Here is a 25,585-nt window from a genome sequence, read left to right as displayed (position 1 = left end):
CCTAAGCCTCACCACCCTAATTCCCTGCCATCTCCTCTTCAGGCCCAGCCAAAGGATCAGGGCCTGGATCCATTGTCCCTGTCCAAGCCTTCAAGAAGCTGCCAGTTTGAACCAGACAGGGCCAAGTACACGCACTCTCAGAACTGTGAGGTCAGGGCTGGGCTGGAGGAAGGGATGGGGTTGGAAGTACCCTGCTGAGCTTGGAAAAGTGATGTCAGAGAAGACTTGCTGGAGGAGGGGCTTTTTGAGTAGGGTTTTGAGGAATGGATAGGAGTTCCCCAGCTGAGGATGAGTAACTGCAAAAACACCCAGTTTATCAAGCACCTGTTCTGTGCCTGGCCCTGTCCTTTACACCTTGTTTGACCTTCTCTCAAGTGAAAGTCTCAATCTCTATTTTCCAGGTGAAGGAATAGAGGTGTGATGGATAGGAATGTTTTACCCCAGTTTGCACTTTCTGGCTATTTCTGGCCCTTTTTTCCTCTTTTTTCTTTGTTTTTCACTATCTTCAGCCTTTGACTTGAGCAGGGGGAGAGGGGGAATCTCATCAGAGAAGAAAGCCACCTCTTAAATCCCTGCTATGGGGTTTAGCACATAGTAAATAATAAATCTTTTTTGAGAAAATTATTCTTCCCACCAGTCCAGGTGGGATGATGACCCCATTTCACAGTAGAGAATACTGAGGCTCAGAGGGCTCTTGAGGGGGGTTCCCCAGCATACCTAGGAGCAACACCACCACCACCCCCAACCCGGCCCCATCAAAAGCACCGCCTTCTGAAAAGCAGCGGAAGACCCCGCCCAGTTTTGGTCCGTGGAGTGTTTACTCTGCACCCACGGCAGGCGGGACCAGGCAGGCGGGGGCGGACAAAGTCCAGGGAATATAAAGGCTGGTCCAGCAGCGACCGGTCAGTCCTAGTTTAGAACTTAACTAACATAGCTATGCCTGGTCAGCGACCGGCAGCGCCACATCGCTCTCTGATGTTGCTGATGCTGCTCATGTTCTCCTGGCTGCGGTCGGCAGGTGCCCTGTCTCTGACCCAGGAGCACCTCCAGACTTTCCAGGGACCCTCAAACGTGCACTCCAGCCTGGACATCTCCAGATTCCGGGAGTTGCGGAAACGCTACAAAGATCTGCTGACACGGCTTCGAGCGAACCAGACCTGGGAAGACTCGAACCCGGACCTCATGCCCCCTCCTCAAGTCCGTGTAGTCACTCCAAAACGTGAGTAAAATCTCGGAGACCCCACCCTGGGCAGCTCCAGTCATCTAACTGGTGGTTCTTAGACCTACCGCCGAGCCTCAGTTTCCCCATCGGTGAACCAGGCAAGAAAGTTGCCCCTTGGGGGAGCAAAAGACCAGACGTGCAGCGGGACCAGGCGAGGCTTAGCCAATCTGAGATGTTACAACACCTCCCGGGGTCGCATGGGGAAACTAAGGCCAGAGAATCCAGCGACTCCACTGAAGACTCAAAGAACCCAGGAGAACCCGGAGACAAGGTCGGGCTAGGGGGTGTGGTCCCTGCCCTTGGATATAAGGAAAGGGCTGTTTGTACGGGGGATTTCCCGGGGGAAAGATCCAGGTGTCCCGCGGAAGGAAGGGAAGGGGGGAGGACTGAGCGGTGCGCTGAGATGCGCTAAACCTCCTTGGGCTGGTTCCGAATCTGATGCAATCGCGCGCCAAGACTCCGCTAAAGGTGCATGTGACTGGTGTCTTAGCGAGGGAGTGGAGTATATTCACGCTCTCCACCGAGCCTCCAGCAGGCGGAGCAAGCGCAAGATCTGGGCTGCGTTAGGAACTGGGAGGAGTCAAGTCAGAAGTGAGAGCTCTTATCCCACCTTAATCCCACTTGTGCTGTGGGACTCCAGCAGAAAGAAGGAGGCAGAGACAGCGTTGGAATCGCAGACTCTCTAAAGCTCAGATATACATTCATTCCCGCGGGTACTAACTAAGCATCTACTGTGTGCCAGGCACAGTGGTGACCAAGGAGTCAGAAGTCCCTGCTGTGATTCTCATTTGGGGGAGGCAAATGATAGACAGCCAAATGAAATCGATCGATGCCAATTTCAGTCAGGCTGGAGTGGTATGTTACCAGCCACGCTGAGATTCAGGGGAAGAATGTGGCCGGTAGACAAAGTGGCCTGTGCAAAGGCCCTGAGGAAGGATCCAGCTTGGGGTGTTGGAGGAAATGGCACACACACCACCACCACCACCACCACCCCGCGCTCAGCACACAGTAGGCCTGTGAGTGACTAGCTTTCTTTCCTCTTTTCCATAGTGCGACTTGGGCCAGGCGGCCACCTGCACCTGCGCATCCCCCGGGTCAACTTAACTGAGGGACTCCCTTCAGCCTCCCGCCTGCATCGGGCCCTTCTCCGGCTGTCCCCGAAGGCGTGGAGCTCGTGGGATGTGACGCGGCCACTACGGCGACAGCTCACACTCGGAGGCTCCCGGGGTCCCTCAATACGCCTGCGACTGTTAGCAAGACCGGACCAGTTGCAGGAGGCGTTGCCTTCTTCACCACCCCAGCTTGAGCTGCACTGGCGGCCAAGCGCCACCAGGGGGCGACGTCACACGCATGCTCACACTCGGGACGGCTGCCCGCTCGGGGAGGGGCGCTGCTGTCACTTGCAGAGCCTGCGCGCGTCGCTTGAGGACCTGGGCTGGGCCGACTGGGTGCTGGCGCCGCGGGAGCTGGATGTGCGCATGTGCATCGGCGCGTGCCCGAGCCACTTCCGGTCCGCTAACACGCACGCGCAGATGCAGGCGCGCTTGCATGGCCTGAACCCTGATGCTGCGCCGGCGCCGTGCTGCGTGCCTGCCAGCTACGAGCCGGTGGTGCTCATGCACCAAGACAGCGACGGCCGCGTGTCACTCACGCCCTTTGACGACCTCGTGGCCAAGGACTGTCACTGCGTGTGAGCGGCCCTGGTCCTTCATTTCTGGCATGGACGCACTGGAAAGGCTTCGGTTGTCCTTGCCTGTCTAGTGGGCTCCTGGAACCTGAAATACCCTGTTCATAACCGTTGCTGTCTGCTCCCTCCCCCCTAAACCTATGTATTTATATTTCTATTTATTATTAATTTATTGGGGTTGTCTGCCTGGGAACTAGGGGGCTGGGGAGGGGTGGTCTGACAGGGTGTGTGTTTATGAAAAACCCTGGTAATAAACGTGAAGCTGTCTGACCAGCCTTCTGTGGTGTCCAGGCTGGAGTCATTGACCTTGGGAAGAGCCCACCCGCACCCCTAGCCCCGTTGGCCTCAGTTCCCCCAGGGGATCTGATATGGGATGATTGAAACAGGCCAGGGGATGGGTGGCAGGACGTTCTTTGGGGATGCCAGGAAACTGCGTGATGCTCGTGTGGGAGTCCCTGGTGGTTCAGACGGTAAAGAATCTGTTTGCAATTCAGGAGGTGGGGGGGGGGGGTTTGATCCCTGGGTCAGGAAGATCTGGAGAAGTGAATAGCTACCCACTCCAGTATTCTTTGTGTGTGATTTTATTTGTTTTTAAAATTTTATTTATCTTTTAATTGAAGGATAACTGCTTTATAAAATTTTGTTTTCTGTCAACACTCTCAACACTCCACTATTCTTGCCTGCAGACAAAGACAGAGGAGCCTGGTTGGCTATACATTTCATGGGGTGGCAAAGACTCGGACACGGCTGAGTGACTGACCCTTTCTTTTCACTGTCAGGACATCCCTCTCGCTGCTTCTGTGTTTCCCTCCCTGCTCCTCTGCTTCTGTTTCTGAGACCCTTCTGGGTCTTAAGTCTCCCTCCTTGTCTTCTCATCTCTTGGTAGTCCAGTCTCTGTAGGTATCTGGCCCCGTCTTGATCACCATCCTGCAGTCTCTCCCCCCATGGGGGTCCCCTTTCCAAACCTGGGCAGCCCAGAGACACGTCCATCTGCCACCAAGTGCACTGACCTAGAGGAGTCCCCGTCCCTCTGCTGTTTGTGGCACCTCCCTTCATGTTAACGGTGCATCTATCCTTTCATGTAAAAAGAGCATGCGTGGAGGGACTTCCCTGGTGGTCCAGTGGTTAAGATTCCATGCTTTTACTGCAGGGGACATGGGTTCGACCCCTGGTCAGGGAGCTGAGCATGGCTCATGCCTCATACCAGTGTCAAAAAAAAAAAAAGAGTATGGAGAAAAAAGGCGTGAAGAACATTTTCATGCACGTCACATCTCCCAGGTTATATCCTTTTCTACTTGGGATCGTGGAATTGCTGAGATGTGCCAAGTCCAGCCCCCTCCTCACTTGCCTGTTCACCCTGAGGAACTGGAACAGGGATCTGGAGGAGACAGTTCCAGCTCCAGCAGTGAGTGCAGTGTGACCCCTGTGAAGCCCCCCACCCAGAGGCAGATTGGAATGACTAGGTGCCCCTGAATGTATTTAATGAGTACCCACTTTGTGCCAGGCCTTGGCTGTGCCCTGAGGGGAGGAAGTGACAAGGTAGGCAAAAACCACTCTGTTCCAGCTCAGTCAAGTGCAGGAGACAAATGAATACAAGACAGATGAGTAAGAGAGCAGTCACAGGGGAGCACCTGATTCGCAGGAAGGACTGTGCCAAGGAGTCAACCCAGGCAATGCATCAGTGAACAGAGGGAGACAGGTGATTGGGGGCAGGAGTGGGGGCTTGAGCCACGTAGCACCGGATGCAGGGGTGCAAGGAAGCCGAAGACCCTCATAGGTCGCCCCTCCCACTTCGGGTCACTCCCAGGTGGTGCGATTCAATAAGACGCCATGTCAGGATGACCCAGAGGCAGCAGATGCTATGCTGAGTCTTTCCCCAAACACCAAGTGTTGCCTTTGCTGGACGCCACTGCCCATGTGTCTTTTCACACCTGCAAGCTGGTCCCCTTGCCCAGCATGCCTTGTCCTTTCTACTTCTCAAACATCTATGCATCCTTCGAAACCCACTCCAGATTCCCCTCTTACATACAGCCTTTTAAAAATGCCTTCATTCATCTCTCTCTGGGGATCCTGGCTCTCACTTTCCCTCTGATCCAGGCTTGACCTCCCAGGACTGGGGCTGTCAAGCTCTGTCTCCCGTAGTCTGAGGGCTTGACAGAAGCCAGGCTGGGGGCAGCTGACAGAAAATCCAGCTGAGGCATGAGCTGGGCAGCAATGAACTCTACCTGAGGAAGAACCAGCTTCTTGGAGTGGCACTGGTGCTGCACCTAGACCCGGAAGGATGAGTTAAGGTGTCTCAACACATTAGAGGAGAAGGCGATGGCACCCCACTCCAGTGTTCTTGCCTGGAGAATCCCAGGGACGGGGGAGCCTGGTGGGCTGCCGTCTATGGGGTTGCAACAGAGTCAGACACGACTGAAGTGACAACAGCAGCAGCAACAGCAGCAGCAGCAGCAGCAACACATTAGAGCTAAAACAACCTTAGAGACCAGTTCTAATCACCCTGTTTTACACGTGGGGGAACTGACACCCAGAGGTTTCACGACGGGGTCAGGAACTGGACCCGTGTTGCCCAGGCCAGAGTTCTACACCTGCATACAGATGCTTAAGAGTGAGAAGATGTGGAAGGGGATGGCAGTCTGGGCAGACAGATGGCATGCGTAAGGAAATGAAAGCTGCAGGAGGGAAGTGAGCTTGATGCGAGAGGAGGCCCAGATCAGAAGGGCAGAGAAATGGGAGTGCGTGGTGAGTTGGACAGGGCTGGGTCCATGCAGGTCTCAACCACCAGGCGGAGACTCTGGGGGCACTGGGGAGCCACAGAGGGCGTGTGAGCAGGGGAGGAGCACAGTCCTATTGTTGAGTTAGAAAGACCCTTCTGAGTCTGGTGTGGGCTGCCTTGGGGGCCAAGACGATACCAGGCATCTAGAAAGGGGCCTGAGAGGGACAGAGGGGAGAGACTGGGGGGTTGGGAGCAATTGAGGAGTCTCAGAGTTCTTGTCTTGGGAGCTCAAGAAATCTGCACCCTGAGGAGCCCACTCACCAGCAGCCTCGTCTGTCCTGAAGAATTTATTTGCGCACTGACAGGGAATGCCAACAGAGTTCACACATTGACTCTCCCACCCCCATCCACGTTGGGGTCTCTCCTCCCCTTCTGGCAGCCCAGTGGCCTGGGGGGGCAGAATGGGCTAGGGATGGGGCTCCAGAGCCGCTCTGGAGCCTCAAGGATGACCCTCCCCTGGTGCCATTTCTCAGACGGGAGGACTGAAGCCAGGGAGGAGCCAGAATGCCCCGTCACCTGAAGTCTCAGGCTGGAGTCTGAGATGGTGAAGATGTTGCTCAGCGCCCGGGGACCACATACTCCTCGTCATCCAATGGGACCTGGCCCAGCGACTGCAGGTTGCAGTAGACAGGCTGGGACTCGTGCTGGAGGCTCTCATAGCTCATGTAGAAGTCGCCGCCCTCTGAAGGGGGAGACCTATGGGGAAAAGACAGATGGGAGTTCAGGCAGGACTCAGGGAGCAGGCACATCAGCTTTTAGAGGCAAAGTAGTTCATGGTGGTTGAGTCCACTCCTAATTACATATGGGGCTTCCCTGGTGGCTCAGAGGTTAAAGCGTCTGCCTGCAATGCGGGAGACCTGGTGGCTCAGAGGTTAAGCGTCTGCCTGCGATGCGGGAGACCTGGTGGCTCAGAGGTTAAGCGTCTGCCTGCAATGCGGGAGACCTGGTGGCTCAGAGGTTAAGCGTCTGCCTGCAATGCGGGAGACCTGGTGGCTCAGAGGTTAAAGCGTCTGCCTGCAATGCGGGAGACCCGGGTTTGATCCCTGGGTTGGGAAGATCCCCTGGAGAAATTACATATGAGAGGAGTGGGGAACGGGGCAGCAGTCTCCCAGCCTGGCCCAACTTTCTGTGAGGAAAGCAAGAAGGGGGCAGTGACTTGGGGAAGATTCTGTGCCTTCAGCATTGCAATGCTGTGGTCCAAGGACCTTGAGTCATGGCAGGGTTTTTTTTTTTTTTTTCCTTCCTTAAAGCTGAGATAGTTGCCCTTTTTTTATATTCAAATTTAGTTTTGGGTTTCCTCTTGAAAAACTGGAAGCTCTGGTGCCTGGAGCTGAATCAGTGCCCCTTCAGATGGGAAATTTTCCCCCAGGTCTCCTGAAGCAACTGACTTTGGGCCTCGATACAAAAATCTCTGAGCCTCAGTTTCCCCACCCATTCAATGGATCAGAGGGGATGGTAGCTTCTAGGAATGTCTTGCTATGGTGGGCAAGACCCCAGAGAAGAACTTTCCTGCCTCCAGAACATCCTAAACCCACCCCTGGCTCCTCCTGGAACAAAGGCCCTATTGACTAAGTGGTGTCTATCAGTCATGTATACTTTAGTATAAATTACTCCAAAATACATAAATGGTTATATGGGGATGGAAGTCAGGGTTTGTTCTAGTCTCTGCTTCTAACCTTGAGGAAGTCATTCTCCTGCCTCCCAGAACCTTCATTTCTTTCTTTCTTTTTTTTTTTTGGCTGTGCCGCCTAGCTTGTGGAATCTTAGTTCCTGGACCAGGAATTGAACCTGCACCCTCAGCAGTGAAAGCACAGAGTCCTAACCACTGGGCCGCCAGGGAATTTCCAGAAACTCTATTTCTGCCACTGTGAAGTGCAGGATGAGATTGACACATTCTCTTGTAAACAATGTTTTTAGAGGAGCCTGGCCCTGAGATCTTGGGGACAGCAAAGCAGAGCAGGCATCAGAACACACACTGCCTTAGGAAGTCTGGTGCCATCTACTCCCCACCGCAGACCACTTCTGCTTTTGGGCCGTATTTGTGTGTGCTTTGCATATGCTCTCATTTCTCATCAATAACTTCCCACAGGCCTCCCCATCTTTTGGATTCTGCTGCTCAGCCCAGTTGCCCAGCCCTCTTCCCTTCCTGCTTGGGTCCTCTCAGCCCCCTCCAACCCCAGCCCTGAAGTCTTGCCTTCTCAAAACACATTCACAGCAGTCTCTGTTCTCTCCCACCTCCGGGCCTTTGTTCCTCCTTGTGCCTGCCCCCTAGAAACCCCCTCTCTCACCCAACCTGGAAACAGACCCATCTGTCTAAGCCTAGCCCATTTGGGGGGCAGGGCTTTGTGGGGGTCGAGAGACACAGATGGCTTTCTTGGCATCTCCTATGTGTCGGGGAGAGATGGGGATGTGGTCTCATTTTACAGAGACAGAAACAGAGGTTCAAAGGCAGCCTGGGGTCACACGAGATCTAAGCCTAGGCTGCTGACCACAGAGCCCCCACCACCTTGAACAGCTGCCTCCTCCCTCCGCATCCTTGTCAGCCAGAAACTGGGTTTGCAGGTCATGCATGGGGATGCGTGTCTTCTGCACAGGAACTCACTTAACCCAGCTCTGTGAGGCGGAGGGCTGTTATTAATCCCATTTTATCTAGGAAGAAACTGAGGCCCAGAGAGGGGAAACTACTTGCCCAAGATCACGCAGCCTATAAGAGGCAGAGCCAGGAGTTGGACCCTGGCCATCCAGCTCCAGAGACTCACAGACACACGTGTGTGGGTCACTCACCTGTGTTCATCCCACTGGTGTCTGGCAGCCGGTGGGCCCACGAACATGTTCTCGTAGTCAGGGGTGGAAGATCTGGGCGGGGTGTTGGCTGGGGGCTTAGGCCTGCGGCCTTGGCTACCGTACCTTGACTGCCAGCCTGAACCAGACCTGGAGCCATCCTGAGCAGCCCACGTTTTGCTCAGGTTCTGGCCCATCCGATGTCTACAGAGTCTCCAGGCCAGCACCGGGCCGGCAATGGCAAGCACAAGGAGCAGGCTTCCGCTGGCCGCCAGTGCGCCAATGGTTGTCTTGGTCAGGCCAGAGGGGCAGCTCACATCCAAGAAGACAGAGAGGTTGTGCCAGGCACCAGTGGGCACATCTAGGCACTTTGGAAGCTCTGGGCCAGAGCAGTTGTCCTGCCGGTCTCTGTGCCAGTCTAATAGGACACAGCTGCAGTCAGCCTGCAGGTCGAGGTCACAGCGTTTGGCCAGCGCCCTGTCCACGAAGTCCAAGGAGTTGTTGGTCACAATCAGTAGCTGCAGCCGCTCCAGGTCACTGAAGAAGGACCCTGGGAGCCGTTGAAGGCCGTTCGCAGACAGGTCGAGGAGCTGCAGGAATCTGGCCCGCAGAGACTGGTTCTGAGGTAGCTGGCTCAGGATTTGGCCGCTGAAGTTGAGGCAAGTGTCAGAGTATTCCGTGGTCCAGTCCACGTCCCCTGAGAACACGCTGCATGACGACGTCTGGCTGCCTGCCTGGTGCAGCAGCAGTGGCAACAACAGCGCCCACGTCAGGGCACCCCCCATTCAGGCAACCTAGGCAGAGACACTGGAATCCAAGCCCCCGACCTCAGCTTGTGGCTCACCCTCCCCCTTGCCACTTGTATATAGATAGATAGATAGATAGATGTATATATTTTTATAGCTCAGGCCACTTCTGAAGTGTTAAAACAGCAGCCTTTCACTGGTTGCTCCTCTTTGATTGGCTCTGGCCTCAGTCTCCCCTTCTGGGGAATGGGTACCTAACCCTGATGCCTCAGGGGCTTGAAAGGCAATGAGGAGACTTGGCCCAGTCAGCCCCTTCCCTTTCTCTCAGATGTGCCCCTTCGGGCTAGGTTGCCCAATTTCCCCAAATATTTCGGGAGAGCTAGCCGGCGAGACAGGACTATATGCAAATGAGCTGTTGCCCCAGAAACGACCCCGCCCCTCTGCCTTTCTTCCGAACTGCAGGAGACTGGGAGTCTGGGTCTGAGAGTCTTGGGGTGGGGTGCTGACGAGTACCCCCCGCCCCACCACCCCCTCCCCCCCCCCCACCGGCTCTGGTTTGCACAGACCCAAGTTCCAATGCCTCCTTCCTACCTTTCTGGTCCTACTGCCCGGCCTTGGCCTCGGTCTTGCTGGAAGTTGCCGGCAGCGTGGTGGCTCACCTGGACGCGGGGGTCAGAGGGTCCGACCCTCCCCGGCTTCCGATCCACTGCTATGCCTGGCGCTCCTCGCGCTCTGCACCGAGCTGCTCATGGGGAAGAGGAACTTGTGCCGAGTGAAGTGCCGAGGGGAAGAATAAAGAAGACCCAGAGACCCGCCCCCGCTCTGCTCCCGCGGAAGGCCTCAAGAATCGGGATTCTCACGGGAGGGGCAGGGGCGGGAGGCCTCCTTCCTTCTTGCTGAGACCCAATGACTATATGTCCCCCAGTGACACCCCAACTAACTGCTACCTCATCAACTCACTCTCACTTCCCAGTCTCAGCTCAGTTGACTCCCAACCCATGCATTCATTTATTCATTCAACAAACATTATCCATGGTGAGCCCCCCAAGAGGCTCCGCCCCCCGTTCGGTATCTCTAGGAGCAGCCAGTCTTGGAAAAAGATAAAGCTGGAAACAGACATCCCCAGTCTGACGGAGTCAGGTCAAGGTCGGAGTGAGGGTCAGAGTACTGGAAGGTTTCCTGGAGAAGGAGGCATTAGAGGTGGGGTTTCAACACATGAATGGGAGTTTGCCAAGGATTCCTAAAACCTGCCCTTGATTTTCCAAGCTCTTACCCTCTCCCACAGACTCAGAACTCTCCTTGTGTATGAACATGCTGTGGGGGAGCATTGAGAGGAGGGCTCGCTGGGGAAGAGGACTTTGAGTCTGGGGCTTGGAGGAAGAGTTGCAGTCGCAGGCAGAAATGAACGTGTCGCAGACTGCAGCGAGAAGCCGCAGCAGGAGCACAGGTCCTGTCGCTTGAGAAGACATGCCCGCCTGGGATACAGTGGTTAAGAGTGGCAGCCTCGTTAGGAGTGGAGTGGCTGGAGGGGCGAGGCTAAGTGGAGGAACTGGCGATGGGTGGGGGCCAGGCGGCGAAGGCCTCCAAAGCCAGGCTTTATTCCCAGGGCCAAGGCAGGTGTGTGAGCAGGGCAGGGGCACTGTGTGAAAAGATTCTTCTGGAGTGAGCCTGGGCTCTGGAGGTGGGGAACCCTTCCAGGAGTCTGCAGTCTCAGGAGCAGAGGGCAGCCTGAGTCAGATCCCGGGAATAGTAACACAAGAGACACTGGGGGGGACTGCCCTGGTGGTCCAGTGGCTAAAACTCAGTGCTGTCAATGCAAGGGACACAGGTTCAATCTCTAGTCACGCCACATTGTTATTCAGTCACTCAGGCGTGTCCGACTCTTTGCGACCCATGGACTGCAGCACTCCAGGCTTCCCTGTCCTTCACCACTTCCCAGAATTTGCTCAAACTCATGTCCATTGACTTGATGATGCCATCCAACCATCCCATCATCTGTGGCATGGAAAAAAATAAAATGAGGGCTCGAGGAGGGAATGGGCACAGGTGGGCTGGGAGAGGGTCTCTGCCTCACTGGGGTCCTGGCTTTAGGCAGACCAGGTTCAAATCCTTTCCAGCCCCTGGCTCACGGCTTGACCTTAACTGTTCTTTATCGTAGTTTCCACATCTGTAAATGGGATAAATGTCAAGAGTCTTCTCCTGGACTCTGGAAGGCTGGAGTCTACTCCCCCATGCTTTCCCCTCTCCTCAGACTCTGCCCTTTTCTATCTTCAAACTCAGAGGAGTTTTGCGTATTTATCAGATGTGCAAAAATTCAAAAGTGTGATGAGCCCCTGAGCTGGCCAGGATGTGGGCAGACAAGCAGCCCCACACGCTGCTGGGGGCGCATCAGTAGCTCAGAGCAATGGAAGGCGTCCTGTGACGGGCATTTTGAATGCCCGGGCCCTCAGATCCAGCATCCCACTCCTGGGACTCTCCAATAGGTGAGTGTTTACAAAATGATAGGAGCGCGAACTGGTGAGGGGATAAACTAAATGTGGTCCATCTATACAGTGAATATTATTTGTCCATAAAAAGGGATGATGTTGGGGCTTCCCTGGTGGTTCAGAGGTAAAGAATCCACCTGCCAATTCAGGAAACACGGGTTCAGTTCCTGGTCCGGGAAGATCCCACATGCGGCAAAGCAACTAAGCTCACGCACCGCAACTATTGAACCTGCGCACTAGAGCCTGGGAGCTTCAAGTACGGAAGCCGGAGAGTCCTAGAGCCCACGCTCTGCAGCGAGAGGAGCCGCCGCAATGAGAAGCCTGTGCACCGCAATGAAGGGGAGCCTCCGCTCACAGCTAGAGAAGGCCCGCTCGCAGCAGCAGAGACCCACACAGCCAAAAGTAAATACACACATTTTAAAAAAGGAATGAAGCTCTGGGACCTCCCTGGTGGTCCAGTGGCTAAGACGCAGCACTCCCAATGAAGGAGCTTGGGTTCCGTTCCTGGTTGAGGAACTGGATCCCACATGCCACAACTAAGAGTTTGCATACCTCGAAGGGAAGACCCTGAATGCCTCAGCTGAAGATTCTACTTGCCGCAACTAAGACCCAGCGAAGCCAAATGAATAAACTTTAAAAAGGAGTGATGCTCTAAATCACAGCAGGAGCCTCTATGACCCACCTCCCAGAGTAATGGAAATAAAAGCAAAAATAAGCAAATGGGACCTAATTAAACTTAAAAGCTGTTGCACAATGAAGGGAACTATAAGCAAGGTGAAAAGACAGCCTTCAGAATGGGAGAAAATAATAGCAAATGAAGCAACTGGCAAAGAATTAATCTCAAAAATATATAAGCAGCTCATGCAGCTCAATTCCAGAAAAATAAACGACCCAATCAAAAAATGGGCCAAAGAACTAAATAGACATTTTTCCAAAGAAGACATACAGACGGCTAACAAGCACGTGAAAAGATGCTCAACATCACTACTTATCAGAGAAATGCAAATCAAAACCACAATGAGGTACCATTTCACGCCAGTCAGAACGGCTGCGATCCAAAAGTCTACAAGCAATAAATGCTGGAGAGGGTTCAGAGAAAAGGGAACCCTCTTACACTGTTGCTGGGAATGCAAACTAGTACAACCGCTATGGAGAACAGTGTGGAGATTCCTTTAAAAACTGGAAATAGAACTGCCGTATGACCCAGCAATCCCACTGCTGGGCATACACACCGAGGAAACCAGAATTCAAAAAGACACATGTACCCCAGTGTTCATCACAGCACTGTTTATAATGGCCAGGACATGGAAGCAACCTAGATGTCCATCAGCAGACGAATGGATAAGAAAGCTGTGGTACAGATACACAATGGAGTATTACTCAGCCATTAAAAAGAATACATTTGAATCAATTCTAATGAGGTGAATGAAACTGGAGCCGATTATACAGAGTGAAGTAAGCCAGAAAGAAAAACACCAATACAATACACTAACGCATATATATGGAATTTAGAAAGATGGTAATGATAACCCTGTATGCGAGACAGCAAAAGAGACACAGATTTAAAGAACAGACTTTTGGATTCTGTGGGAGAAGGTGAGGGTGGGATGATTTGAGAGATAGCATTGAAACATGTATATTACCATATGTGAAATAGATCCCCCAGTCCAGGTTCGATGCATGAGACAGGGTGCTCAGGGCTGGTGCACTGGGATGACCCTGAGGGATGGGATGGGGAGGGAGGTGGGAGGGGGGTCAGGATGACCCATGGCTGATTCATGTCAATGTATGGCAAAACCACTACAATATTGTAAAGTAATTAGCCTCCAATTAAATAAATCAATTTTTTGAAAAAGGAGTGATGCTCTGACATACCCTATGTCGTGGATGAACCTCAAAAACATTGTGCTGGGTGAGTGAAGCCACACACAAAAGACCACACAATGTATGATTTCATTGATAGGAAATGTCTAGAACAGTCAGATCCACAGAGACAGATAGTAGATCTGTGATTGTCAGGGGCTGGGGAGGGGGAATGGGAGTGACTGCTAGTGTGCACGGAATTTCCTTTTGGGGTAATAAAATGTTCTGGAACCATACAGAGGGATGGTTGCATGACACTGTGAATGTAATAAAAATCACTGCCTTGCTCACTCTAAAGTGGGAACAATTATAAATTTTATGTTAAATGTACTTTTGCACAATTAAAAACAAAAAGGCACTTGAAACTTACGTGACGTTGTGAATCAACTATACTTCAATACATTTTTTTAAAAAAGGCAAAAAGCATAGCCGTGATTCACTGCGGTACTCTTTATTTTATTTAAAAAAAAAAATCAGAAGCAACCTAAGGAGTTGGTTAGATCAGTAACGGTTATTTACCCCTGGGAGATGCCACAGAGTCATGAAAATGAAGTTATAGACCTCTGAAACAATAAGGAAACACTCGTTCACTTACTCCATAGGCCTTTATTGAGCTCCTACTGTGTGCCAGGCGCTGGTCCAAGAGCTGCAGATAAAGCCAAGGACAAGACAATTCCCAGTCCCTGTGGAGTTCTTGTAGCGTCAGGGAAACGGGCAACATGCAAAATCCGGCAAGAAAATGTGTGACAGGTGCCAGAGAAAATGAAGTGGGGAGGCAAGCAGGGACGGCGACAACATTTTAATCCAATGATCGAAGGAGACTTTATTGCAAAGAATAAAGGAGCTTGTTTAAGTAAAGGGATGGGGCAGGGCATCTGGGGGATAATAGCCAGTGCAAAAGCCCTGGGGCGAGAGTGGATCTAGGTGAGAGCAAATGCCTCTCAGTGAGTGTGTTAATTGGAACAAATAAGTAAAAAAATTTAAAGCAGCTTCCTAAAAAAGACTTCTGATGAAACAGGAAAAACAAATACCCTGGGGTTACTTCTTAGTGGCAGATGGATGGGAGGAACAGGTTCCCCATGCGTGTTTTTATATTTTTCCCTTAGAATCTCATCATATCATGTGAATACAAATCGCAGGCAGAACGTTCGATGCCAACATTGAGATCAGCCAACAGGCCCAGACAAGCACTCGGGCTTTCAGGAGAGGGACCCAGGGGCACCAGTCAGCTGCGGCTCTGGGTGGATTCCAATGCTGAGGCCCCTTAGACTAGAAGGAAATGAGGAAACGAAGTGAGGGAAATGAGGAAATAGGGTTAGGCACTCAGGGTTGACGTGGGGGTTGGGGAGAGACAAGCAGGCTTGGGGCCTGAGAGAGCGGGTGGTAGAGATGGGTATGGGGAGGGGGCGGGGGCTGGGGCCTGGCCCTCCCTGCTGCTGCCCCCTGCAGGCCATGGGTAGGCTGTGGGAAGAGGGGCGGTTCTAGGATATGCGGCCCCCACCCTGGCTGGAGGAACCGGAAACTTCCAGAAGACACATCCTCATACTCCCCTTCTTGCTGATCTGAGTCCCAGGCAGCCCAGCCTGTCAGTGCAGAGACCTCGGAGAGCCTCCAAGACTTCTAGAGACCTTCTGAAACCCCCATGTGTGCATGCTCAGTCGCTTAGTCTGTCCGACCCTTTGCAACCCCACAGACTGTATGTAGCCCACCGGGCTCATCTGTCTATGGGATTTCCCAGGCAAGAATACTGGAGTGGGTTGTTACTTCCTCCTCCAGGGCATCTTCCCGACCCAGGGATTGAACCAGAGTCTCCTGCAGCTCCCGTTTCGGCAGGTGGATTCTCTACCACTGAGCCACCTGGGAAGCCCCTCAGAAACTCCCAGATACCCACAAAAATTCAGACATCCCAAAGACCCCAGAGATACCTAGAAAGATTCAGAGGTCTCCCTCAAAGACAAAAACAGAGATGCAGGGGGTTGTCTGGGGTAACCCAGCCTTGGGGTCACCCACTCGTGGTCCCTCGATTCGGTCACATGCACCCAACACCTTTTGATCTCCCTGTAACCACCCTGGGCTAGGTGTGGCCTCGGTTTGCTCCCAAAGGCCCCTAGTCTGGAGAGTGGGGCCAAGGGCTTCCCCTCCCGCACATCCAGCTCCAGCCCTGTCCCCGGGCACTCACTCATCCAGACCCAGCCCCTCTCCACCTCGAGCCTCCCCAGGGCCAGGCCTCCACATACCCGGCCCCAGCCCCTTCCTGCCTCCGCCTTTCCTCCTGTGACAGCCTTCGTAGCTAAGCTTTTAAATGTTATTATTTCTTTATTTCCGGCCGCTCGGGCTCTTGGTTGCTGCCTCTCTAGTCGCGGTGACCGCTCTTGTGCGGAGCATGCGCGTTAGGCACTCGGGCTTCAGGAGTTGTGGCGCCATAGCCTTAGTTGCCCCTCCGCAAGTGGAGGCTTCCTGGACCAGGGATCAAACCTGTCTTCAGCGGTGGCAGGCAGATTCTTAACCGATGGACCACCAGGGAAGTCCCCTGTGACGGCCTTTGAACCACCAACCCCTCTATCCCCTGGCCTTGGTCTAGCTACTCTCAGCGTCCAGTTTCACCCCAGGGAGGGTGGAGGGCAGGGTGCTAGGCAGCCGGGGCACAGTGGAAGCTGTTTACAAGCCCTGGGGATCTTGAGGCATCAGAGCGGCTATGGAGTTGGCAGGTACGAAGCCCGAATGCTGGGCTAAGATGGCCAAGCCAACTTAGGGACAAACCTGGGGGGTGAGCAAGCCCGAGCAACTGCGATCTCTGTGCATTAATCCAGCAAACGGTGACAGGTTCGTTCAGCCACTTCACTGCTGTGTGTCCTGGGGCCAGTACCTTTCCTCCTTTGTAAAACAACTATAGGAAAGGACTGGGAGACAGAGGTGGGCGTGAGCATGTGAGGGATACCCGGACGTGTGTGACGCGAACAGCAGCTGAGGGTCCCAAGGGTGGGGGAGAGGTAAACGGTCCATCAGGCACAAAAACCGAATTCAGAAGGCCAAGCTTGATTTTCAAAGAAATGGAAAGACCTTGTTTGAGGTCACACGGCTTCGCTGGTGATAGTAAAAATTTAGAAGCCACAAAAAGCCTCTGGGAGAGGGGCTGGCAAACAAAACGTGGCACCAGGGCAGCTGCGGTCAGCAACCGCGCTCCACCTGCCTGAGGGGCATTTCTTTGCTGAGGTTGCTCTGGTCACAAAGGGCCACGCCGATGGCCCAGACTGCTCTCCTGGGAGCAACCCTGACCACAGACCGAAGGAGAGTTGATTAGAAACGCCTCAGCCCCCTCCTTCCTCAGGTAGGAAGTCTCGGAGGCGCGGGCTCCCCAGGGCCTCCTGGGAACGCGGCCCTGTGGAGTCTGCTCATTGGCGCCCCTGCAGCCACCGTCTCTCTTCTCACCTGGACCAGGATTTCTTTCCAGATAATTCCTCTGTTTAATTCCGATCTTTGGCCTACTCCCGCTGCTGCCAAGTCGCTTCAGTCGTGTCCGATTCTGTGCGACCCCATAGACGGCAGCCCACCAAGCTCCTCGGTCCATGGGATTTTCCAGGCAAGAGTACTGGAGTGGGGTGCCATTGCCTTCTCCATTGGCCTGCTCCTCAGTTCAGTTCAGTCACTCAGTCGTGTCCGACTCCTTGCGACCTCATGAATCGCAGCTCGCCAGACCTCCCTTACCAACTCCCGGAGTTCACTCAGACTCACGTCCATCGAGTCAGTGATGCCATCCAACCATCTCATTCTCTGTCGTCCCCTTCTCCTCCTGCCCCCAATCCCTCCCAGCATCAGAGTCTTTTCCAATGAGTCAACTCTTCGAATGAGGTGGCCAAAGTACTGGAGTTTCAGCTTTAGCATCATTCCTTCCAAAGAAATCCCAAGGCTGGTCTCCTTCAGAATGGACTGGTTGGATCTCCTTGCAGTCCAAGGGACTCTCAAGAGTCTTCTCCAACACCACAGTTCAAAAGCATCAATTCTTCAGCGCTCAGCTTTCTTCACAGTCCAACTCTCACATCCATATATGACCACCGGAAAAACCATAGCCTTGACTAGATGGACCTTTGTTGGCAAAGTAACGTCTCTGCTTTTCAATATACTATCTAGGTTGGTCATAACTTTTCTTCCAAGGAGTAAGCGTCTTTTAATTTCATGGCTGCAGTGAGTTTGGAGCCCCCCAAAATAAAGTCTGACACTGTTTCCTCATCTATTTGCCACGAAGTGATGGGACCAGATGCCATGATCTTCGTTTTCTGGATGTTGAGCTTTAAGCCAACTTTTTCACTCTCCACTTTCACTTTCATCTAGAGGCTTTTTAGTTCCTCTTCCCTTTCTGCCATAAGGGTGGTGTCATCTGCATATCTGAGGTTATTGATATTTCTCCCGGCAATCTTGATTCCAGAGCTGTGCTTCTTCCAGCCCAGCGTTTCTCATGATGTACTCTGCATATAAGTTAAATAAGCAGGGTGACAATATACAGCCTTGACGTACTCCTTTTCCTATTTGGAACCAGTCTGTTGTCCCATGCCCAGTTCTAACTGTTGCCTCCTGACCTGCATACAGGTTTCTCAAGAGGCAGGTCAGGTGGTCTGGTATTCCCATCTCTTTCAGAATTTTCCACAGTTTATTGTGCAAAGGAGAAAAGGAAAGATATAAGCATCTGAATGCAGAGTTCCAAAGAATAGCAAGAAGAGATAAGAAAGCCTTCCTCAGCGATCAATGCAAAGAAATAGAGGAAAACAACAGAATGGGAAAGACTAGAGATCTCTTCAAAAAAATTAGAGATACCAAGGGAACATTTCATGCAAAGATGGGCTCGATAAAGGACAGAACTGGTATGGACCTAACAGAAGCAGAAGATATTAAGAAGAGGTGGCAAGAATACGCAGAAGAACTGTACAAAAAAGGTCTTCATGACCCAGATAATCATGATGGTGTGATCACTCACCTAGGGTCAGACATCTTCGAATGTGAAGTCAAGTGGGCCTTAGAAAGCATCACTACGAACAAAGCTAGTGGAGGTGATGGAATTCCAGTGGAGCTCTTTCAAATCCTGAAAGATGATGCTGTGAAAGTGCTGCACTCAATATGCCAGCAAATCTGGAAAACTCAACAGTGGCCACAGGACTGGAAAAGGTCAGTTTTCATTCCAATCCCAAAGAAAGGCAATGCCAAAGAATGCTCAAACTACTGCACAATGGCACTCATCTCACATGCTAGTAAAGTAATGCTCAAAATTCTCCAAGCCAGGCTTCAGCAATACATGAACCGTGAAATTCCAGATGTTCAAGCTGGTTTCAGAAAAGGCAGAGGAACCAGAGATCAAATTGCCAACACCTCCTGGATCATCGAAAAAGCGAGAGAGTTCCAGAGAAACATCTATTTCTGCTTTATTGACTATGCCAAAGCCTTTGGCCTACTCCTACGGGACCCCAAATTAAGATAGGTGGACGACTGGGACTTCCCCACTGGTCCAGTAACTACAGCTTCTCGCTTCCAATGCAGGAGGGCCAAGGTTCAATCCCTGGTCAGGGAACCACGTGCTGCAACAAAGACCCAACTGCAGTCAAATAAATACTTAAAAATTGAAAAAAAAAAAATAGGCGGAGGACTATGAAGGAATACTATAAGCAGTCATATTTTTGAAACATTCTAAGAATGATAAATTGCAGCAGCCAAGCACTGGCTATTTAAGCACCATTAAGTGATGTCATCTTCACATGATCTTGAGGCAGGAAGCATCATTATCCTCCCCGCCCCATTTTACAGATGGGGAAACCGAGCCACAGTGTGTTGAGTAGCTTGCCCAAGGCTCTACAGTAAGCCCCCGAGTCGTGTGGTTGACCATTAGCCGGCACTGTGCTCAGACAAGTTCATTTGTCTGGATCTACCCGGGAGACTGTGCAGAGCCGCTGAATGGCACAGGGTGGTAATCTGTTGCTCCTGGATGTGCGGGTTTAGACTTGACTTCCTGGTAGTGACTGCCTGCGGGGGAGGGGGGGGGGCGTGGAGGCGGGTTAAGAAGGTTATTTAGCTTTATCTGCTAGGTTTTGTTTTATCTGTTTCTTACAGTTGTGTAAGATTTCTGCCTTCGTTCCAAAACTATTACTGAGCGTCCGCTGGATGCAGCAAAACTTCGGCCCTTGGAAAGCTGACATTCGGGGGTGGCGAGGGGAGACGCGATGAACTGTAAATTAGTAAATTTCAAAGAGGTTAGGAAATAACAGTCCTGGAGAGGAAAAGTTAAGCAGAATTTGAGAGATTCAGAGAGCAAGACAGGGAGGTTTGCAGTTTTGAAGAGAGTTAATCAAGGCCTCTCGAGAAAAAAAACAGGAGATGCGCAGCCAAGAGCTCAAAATAGGAACGTTTTTTTGAAGGGATGGGAGAACTGAGTTGATTTTTTCTTCGTTTGTGCCATGAACTAATTTGGCACATAAATACGTAAATATATATTTGGAAACCTACTTGGATGCATGGGCTAGATCAAGAAGGGGTGGACTAGGTTACAAGCCTGAAACTTGGGGTCTCAAGAGCCACTCCAAAGGGGCGCTAAGGCGGGGCCTGCCAGGTCCCCCAAATCGAACTTGCGAGTCTCTGCTGCCCCCGTGTGGTTACACTCGGGATTGCAATCTGGGTGGCCTTAACAGAGGCAAAAAATTGGTCCCGCCCACCTTTTTTTTTTTCCTTTAAAAAATGTATTTATTTTGGCTTTGTTGGGTCTTCCTTGCTGCACCAGGTCTTTCTCTAGTTGCTGGGCGCAGGAGTTACTCTTCCTTGTGGTGCACGGGCTTCTCTTGCAGAGCACAGGCTCTAGGCACAGGCGCTTCAGTAGTAGCAGCATGTGGACCCTGGGGGAGGGGGGCTTCAGTAGTTACAGCACAGAGGCTTATTAAGTTGTGGCTCCTAGGTTCTAGAGTGGTTATGGCCCATGGGCTTTAGTTGCTTGAGACATGCAGAATCTTTCCAGATCAGGGATGCCCAGTGTACCCTGCATGGGCTGGCGGGTTCTTATCCACTGTACCACCAGGGAAGTCCTGGTCCCTCTCACTCTGATCCCGACTCCAACTCGACCAAAATGGGAAGGGTGGGGCAAGGTCAAGATGGTCTGGGTCGCCCTCAGGTGACGATCTGTGTTGCCCCCCACTCCCAGCACAGGCACAGGGGACACTGGTTCAGCAACAGGTATTTATCAAACGCCTCCTGTATGTCAAGACTTGTTCTAAGTGCTAGGGACACAGCACTGAACAAAATCATAGAATTCTCTGCCCTCCTAGAACTCATGGGTTACTGGGGACATGGGCAATCGATGTGCAAAACCATGATTGGCGGGAAATCCAACACAGCAATGTGCCGCAGATGGTTGGAGGGCCTCTGGGACAAGGAGAGGCTGGCTAGGGGAAGGGCTGGGCAGGGTGTGGGAGGCCGGGGGGACAAACCCTGCTGAGGCTTTGGGGGTGGGAAAATGAGCTGCATGCCTGCAACAGTGGTATGAACAGAAGTAACCAGGTTCTGGTGCTTAGCAAGCATCTACTCCTCAGTGCTGTTATTCAGCAGAGAAAAGTGAAGTGAAAATGAAAGTCACTCAGTCGTGTCCGACTCTTTGCCACCCCATGGACTGTATAGTCCGTGGAATTCTCCAGGCCAGAGTACTGGAGTTCCCTTCTCCAGGGGATCTTCCCAACCCAGGGATCGAACCCAGGTCTCCGCATTGCAGGCAGATTCTCTACCAGCTGAGCCACCAGGGAAGCCCCTCAAAGGGGAAGAAAAGCCTCTCTAGTGTATCAGCCCTGTGCACTGAACCTGAGTCTTCGGTAGGGTCCTTCCTGTCTAGAGCCCAGCATCCCCAGCATTCCCCCGGTACTGCCTGGGAATCTTGGGCCTTTGGGTTGCCATGGAAACGCCTCCACCACAGGAAAAGAGGGGGAGCTTCAAAGAGGAGGTGACGGAGGGGCATTGCCAGGGGACGCCAAAGTGGGACCCAGTGCCTCCACTCTCTACTGTGTCCCGGGCAAGTTGCTTCCTGGCTCTGAGCTTCAGTTTTACCTGCAGAACTTTCTCTGCAGCTCCTATAGGTTTCTCCCTCCCCCATTCCTCCCTTCCTTGCTCTTGGAATCTCCACAAAATGCCTCCAATTTCCCAGCGTGTTCTAGATCCGGTGGGAGCTGAGGGCGCTCCAGTGAGCGAGGTGCTGCCTCTGGGCGTTCCATGGATCTCTATGCCTTTCTGAGCCTCGGTCTTCCCATTCTGTAACATGGGGAGGGAAAACAAAAGGCTGCCTCTCTCCTGAGGCTGCTGGGAGGATTTACGGGATTATCAGAGCTGGGTGCACCAATTCCTACTGATTAGTCTGACTCTGGAAAGGGCAGGGCGGAGAGGCGGGGTCTTGATTTGCGGGTTGCGGAGCCAAGGAAAGTGCTGGAAGCGGGGCAGTCTGTGTACTGGCTCAGATTAAGCTTTGTGGAAGATGAATAGGGTGTGGCGGGGGAGGGGCAGTCTGTAGGTCAGACTGAGGCGCGTCCACTCATTCCCCCAGTGTCCCTCCTCTCGCCTGGAGTTTCTTAAGACACCGAGAGCCTGGGGGCTGAGCTTCAATCGGCTCCAGCTGGCCCGGCACCGCCAGGTTTCCAACCCCAGGTGGAGACCCTCCAGCCGGGGAGTTCCGCCTCCAGGTGATCGATTTGGGGCATAACCCGAGGCTACAAGGGCTTGCTGGCTCTGCAGAGTTCAGCCTGTCTCAGCGACCCTCCACCCTGTGTTCCTTCGCTCCGCCCCCCAGCCCCCAGGTCTAGGCCAGAACCCGCAGCTCAGCCTGCCCCGGTGCCCGCCAGCTGCCATGGCTTCTTCCCTCCCGATGGTGTTTGGGTTTTAATTTTTGTGTTGCAGTTAGAAAATTACCCATAATTACAGCTTCTGAGAGGAAACGTCTCATGGCGCAGACCCTGCTCCCAGCTGTGGCCGTCTCCCACACTCGGCTGGGGAGGGGCTGAAGGGGTCTCGGGTTCGGATCCTGGACCCTACCTGGACCCCTATCCCATCCCGTTAACGGGCTGCACCCATCTCCCGTGGAGAGGAAACCCACCAACGGGAAAACCCAAACTAGCCTTCCCAACGATGCAAGCAACATATTCATGAACCCCTACCGCTGTGTCTGCAGGGAGGGCAGATTCAGAGGGAGGCGAGGGCTGCCAACGGATGACTTAGGCATTATTTTATCATAACAGTGACAACCAAGGCTAGTGCAGAACCAGTAATCTGGAGGAGATGGCCAGGGAAGGCGAGGAGGAAAGGGGAGGGAGAGCCGGAGGAGAAGAAGGGGAGGGGAAGAGGGAAGAGAGAGAGGAAGAAGAGAAGTGGGGGTGGCGAGAACAAGGAATACTGCGGCCAAAGGCCGAAGGAGAGACCAGAACTGACCAGGCTGCTGCTGCTGCTAAGTCGCTTCAGTCGTGTCCGACTCTGTGCGACCCCATGGACTGCAGCCTACCCAGGCTCCTCCGTCCATGGGATTTTCCAGGCAAGAGCACTGGAGTGGGGTGCCATTGCCTTCTCCAACTAACCAGGCTAGTAGCCAGAGAAAGCGCGCTGCAGGCGGCAGGAAGGGCTAGTGCAAAGGCCAGGAGGTGGGCCTGTGAAGGAAGGGTCTGCAGAATGCAAGGGCCGGAGGGGAGGAAGTGAGGGGACGGATGGCTCCTCCTCCAGGCAAGCCCTCTGCCCTACCAGCGGAGCCGACTCCGAGCTCCCGCGGACAACGACCCCGACCTCGCGGGGCTGGGGTTTGGGGGAGTCGGTGGTACCACGAGTCAGAGACCCGGCTAAGGGCTGCGGTCCCCGCGCAGCCACACGGGGGCGACTGGGAGCCAGCAAAGTGGCCGCAGGTCTGGGACCCAGCCTTGACCCTTAGCTCTCCTCGCTTACCGTCCCTCCCGCCCCCACTCCTGCTCCTAAACCAATTCCCCCGCTGGCTCTGTCTACCTGGGCCTCTTCCCGAAACAGCCTCCCTGCCTCCTCAACGCCATCGCTACCCACCCGGCAGCCCCTTGGAGCTTCTTAAAATCCTGATGTAGACCCCGCCCCTTGCGACCACACACCTTCCGGTGGCTCCCGATTCCCTTCAAAACAAAGCCCAATCCGTCCCCTCCGGGAATGGCCCGGCTCCTCTGCTCTTTTCCTGCCTGCTTGTCACGCTGCCCTCCTCCCTCTGCCTCCAGCACTTTAACCGTGTGCCCGCCTCAGGGCCTTTGCACTTGCCGCCACTGCAATCCGAATATTCTTCCTCCAGATCTCAGATCCACCCTCCCCCTATTTAAAAATAACCAAAAATCTTTTTCTCCTCATGCCCCTCCCTTGCAAGGGTGCGGGATGGCGGTGGGGGGTTTCTACGGGTTCTGCGTTTGCAAGGCGTACGATCCGGTTCGTGATGCGCTCGGCTCAGCTTCCTGGATGCCGCTTGGGACCCAGATCTTGCTCTTCTCGGACTTTTCCGCCGGCGCCGACGCTGTGTTTTGCAGATCCGTCCCCGTTGCCATGAGAACCATGCTAGTCTCTCCCGCCCGCCGCGCCTACCCCCTCCGCAGCTAGCCTGGCCGCGGGTGCCTCCGCCTCCCAGCCTCCCTCCCTCCCGCCGCCTTCTGCCCCAGCGGTCGCCCCGTCCTCTTCACCGGGGTCCCCTCCCTCTGCTCAGCACGTGGCACCCTCTGAAATTATTCTCCTGTTCGTCAGAAGCCTCTGCTCAAGCTGTAGCAGTGTGTCCCGACTGGCTCCACAGAGTCAGCATACAGCAGGCGCTCAATAAATGTTTGTGAGGAGAAGGCTCACATCGATCGACTCAAGGAGCCGCAGATCAGAGCAGGCCAGGGACCTGGCCAGGGCACACAGAATTCTGGAGAGCCACCGAGCCTTAAGAGATAACTGCGGGCGTCCAGGGTGGCGACTGGAGAGTCTGGGGGACCTGGGAGTCACAGATGTCACCAATACACTGTGTGACTTGGGTGAGTCACACCCTCTGTGTGCCTGCCTGCGAGGAGGTGCTGGAAAGCAGTGATGGGAACCGGTATTACGACAAGGGTGTCCTTGATGCCAACGTCCATCGGTGGCCCCCGGGACATTGGACAGTCGCCAGCTCACCGTCTGACGGAAGCGGGCGGGCCGCGCCCCCATTAGCGCGCAGCGCGGGCCCCTCCTCCGCGCCTGCCGGGGGCCAGGAGGCCCGCGGGAGAGGAAGTTGGGGGAGGGGACGAGCGGCTGGACAGGAAGTGGGAAGGGCTGGCGTCCCCCACCCCCAACCCCAGGCCCGGGCCCCTCGGGATGGAGGCGGGGCTGGAGCCGGCCTAGCCCTTCCCTTCCTCTTCGCCTGTTTGGAACCCCAGCGGCTCCAGACTTCCCGCCCACCAGAAGGCCTGGGTCGGAGGAAGGCCACTGGAGGGGAGGGGTACTAAGAGGGAAGCTTATTAGGGGGTCGGCCGGCAGCCGCTGGGGCGCTTCAATCAAGACGCTCACGACACAGGAAATCTGAGCGGACGCCACACATAACACAGGTCCCAGGGGGCCAGCAGTCCACCCACTCGCGGAGGCGCACACACACTAGTGTACAAAACCTAACGCAGCATCACTCGGCCCAGCACACGACCCCCGCGGACACACAGCCACCGTCGCAGAGCTAGGAACAACTGCCCGGACAGCGATTGGGGCCCCGCCAACCCCCCACGCACAAAGACGAACACGTGCACTCAGAGGAACCGCGTGTTTACACACACACTCTCGGCTGTGCAAAGCAAAGCAAAAGAATATCCACGGCAAACATTCACAGAAGCATCTAGACCACAGTCACAGCTGGACCAAGCCCCCACCCAGCCCAAGCAGGTCCAGCGCACACTGCGCACGGGTACCCTGGCACACAGGTCTCCACCCCCACCACCCCAGGCGCCCCTGCCCTGCGGGTGTCGGCCTCCACCTCCTCTGCACACCCCCAGGGGGGGAGAAGAGAGGTCCTAGGAGGGAGAATGG

The 25,585-nt window shown here is 53.9% G+C and overlaps 2 protein-coding genes across 7 annotated transcripts in view; one reads left to right on the top strand and one right to left on the bottom strand.

The window, feature by feature from the left end:
- Positions 1-819: 819 nt before the first annotated feature.
- On the top strand, positions 820-4,533 carry GDF15 (growth differentiation factor 15). The gene is made up of 2 exons (XM_069590361.1): positions 820-1,219; positions 2,273-4,533. Exons 1-2 carry the CDS (start codon positions 937-939, stop codon positions 2,914-2,916), a joined length of 927 nt encoding a protein of 308 aa, XP_069446462.1. The 5' UTR covers positions 820-936; the 3' UTR covers positions 2,917-4,533.
- A 1,429-nt stretch (positions 4,534-5,962) lies between these two features.
- LRRC25 (leucine rich repeat containing 25) overlaps positions 5,963-25,585 on the bottom strand; it is a 28,335-nt gene continuing 8,712 nt past the window's right edge. For 2 of the 6 annotated variants that reach the window (XM_069590364.1, XM_069590365.1), the window contains 3 exons: positions 9,807-9,957; positions 8,473-9,263; positions 5,963-6,384 (listed from right to left, as the gene is read on the bottom strand). In XM_069590364.1, the coding sequence (XP_069446465.1) occupies positions 6,246-6,384; positions 8,473-9,254 (921 nt within the window). In that variant the 5' untranslated portion in view covers positions 9,255-9,263; positions 9,807-9,957 and the 3' untranslated portion in view covers positions 5,963-6,245. Of the gene's footprint in view, positions 6,385-8,472; positions 9,277-9,806; positions 10,996-25,585 lie in introns of those variants that run through there. The other 4 variants (XM_069590367.1, XM_069590366.1, XM_069590362.1 and 1 more) reach the window with 3 other exon arrangements.

This window comes from Ovis canadensis, chromosome 5 (genome assembly GCF_042477335.2).
Source record: "Ovis canadensis isolate MfBH-ARS-UI-01 breed Bighorn chromosome 5, ARS-UI_OviCan_v2, whole genome shotgun sequence".
Lineage (NCBI taxonomy): Eukaryota > Metazoa > Chordata > Mammalia > Artiodactyla > Bovidae > Ovis > Ovis canadensis.
This window is presented reverse-complemented; position numbering and strand designations above follow the sequence as displayed.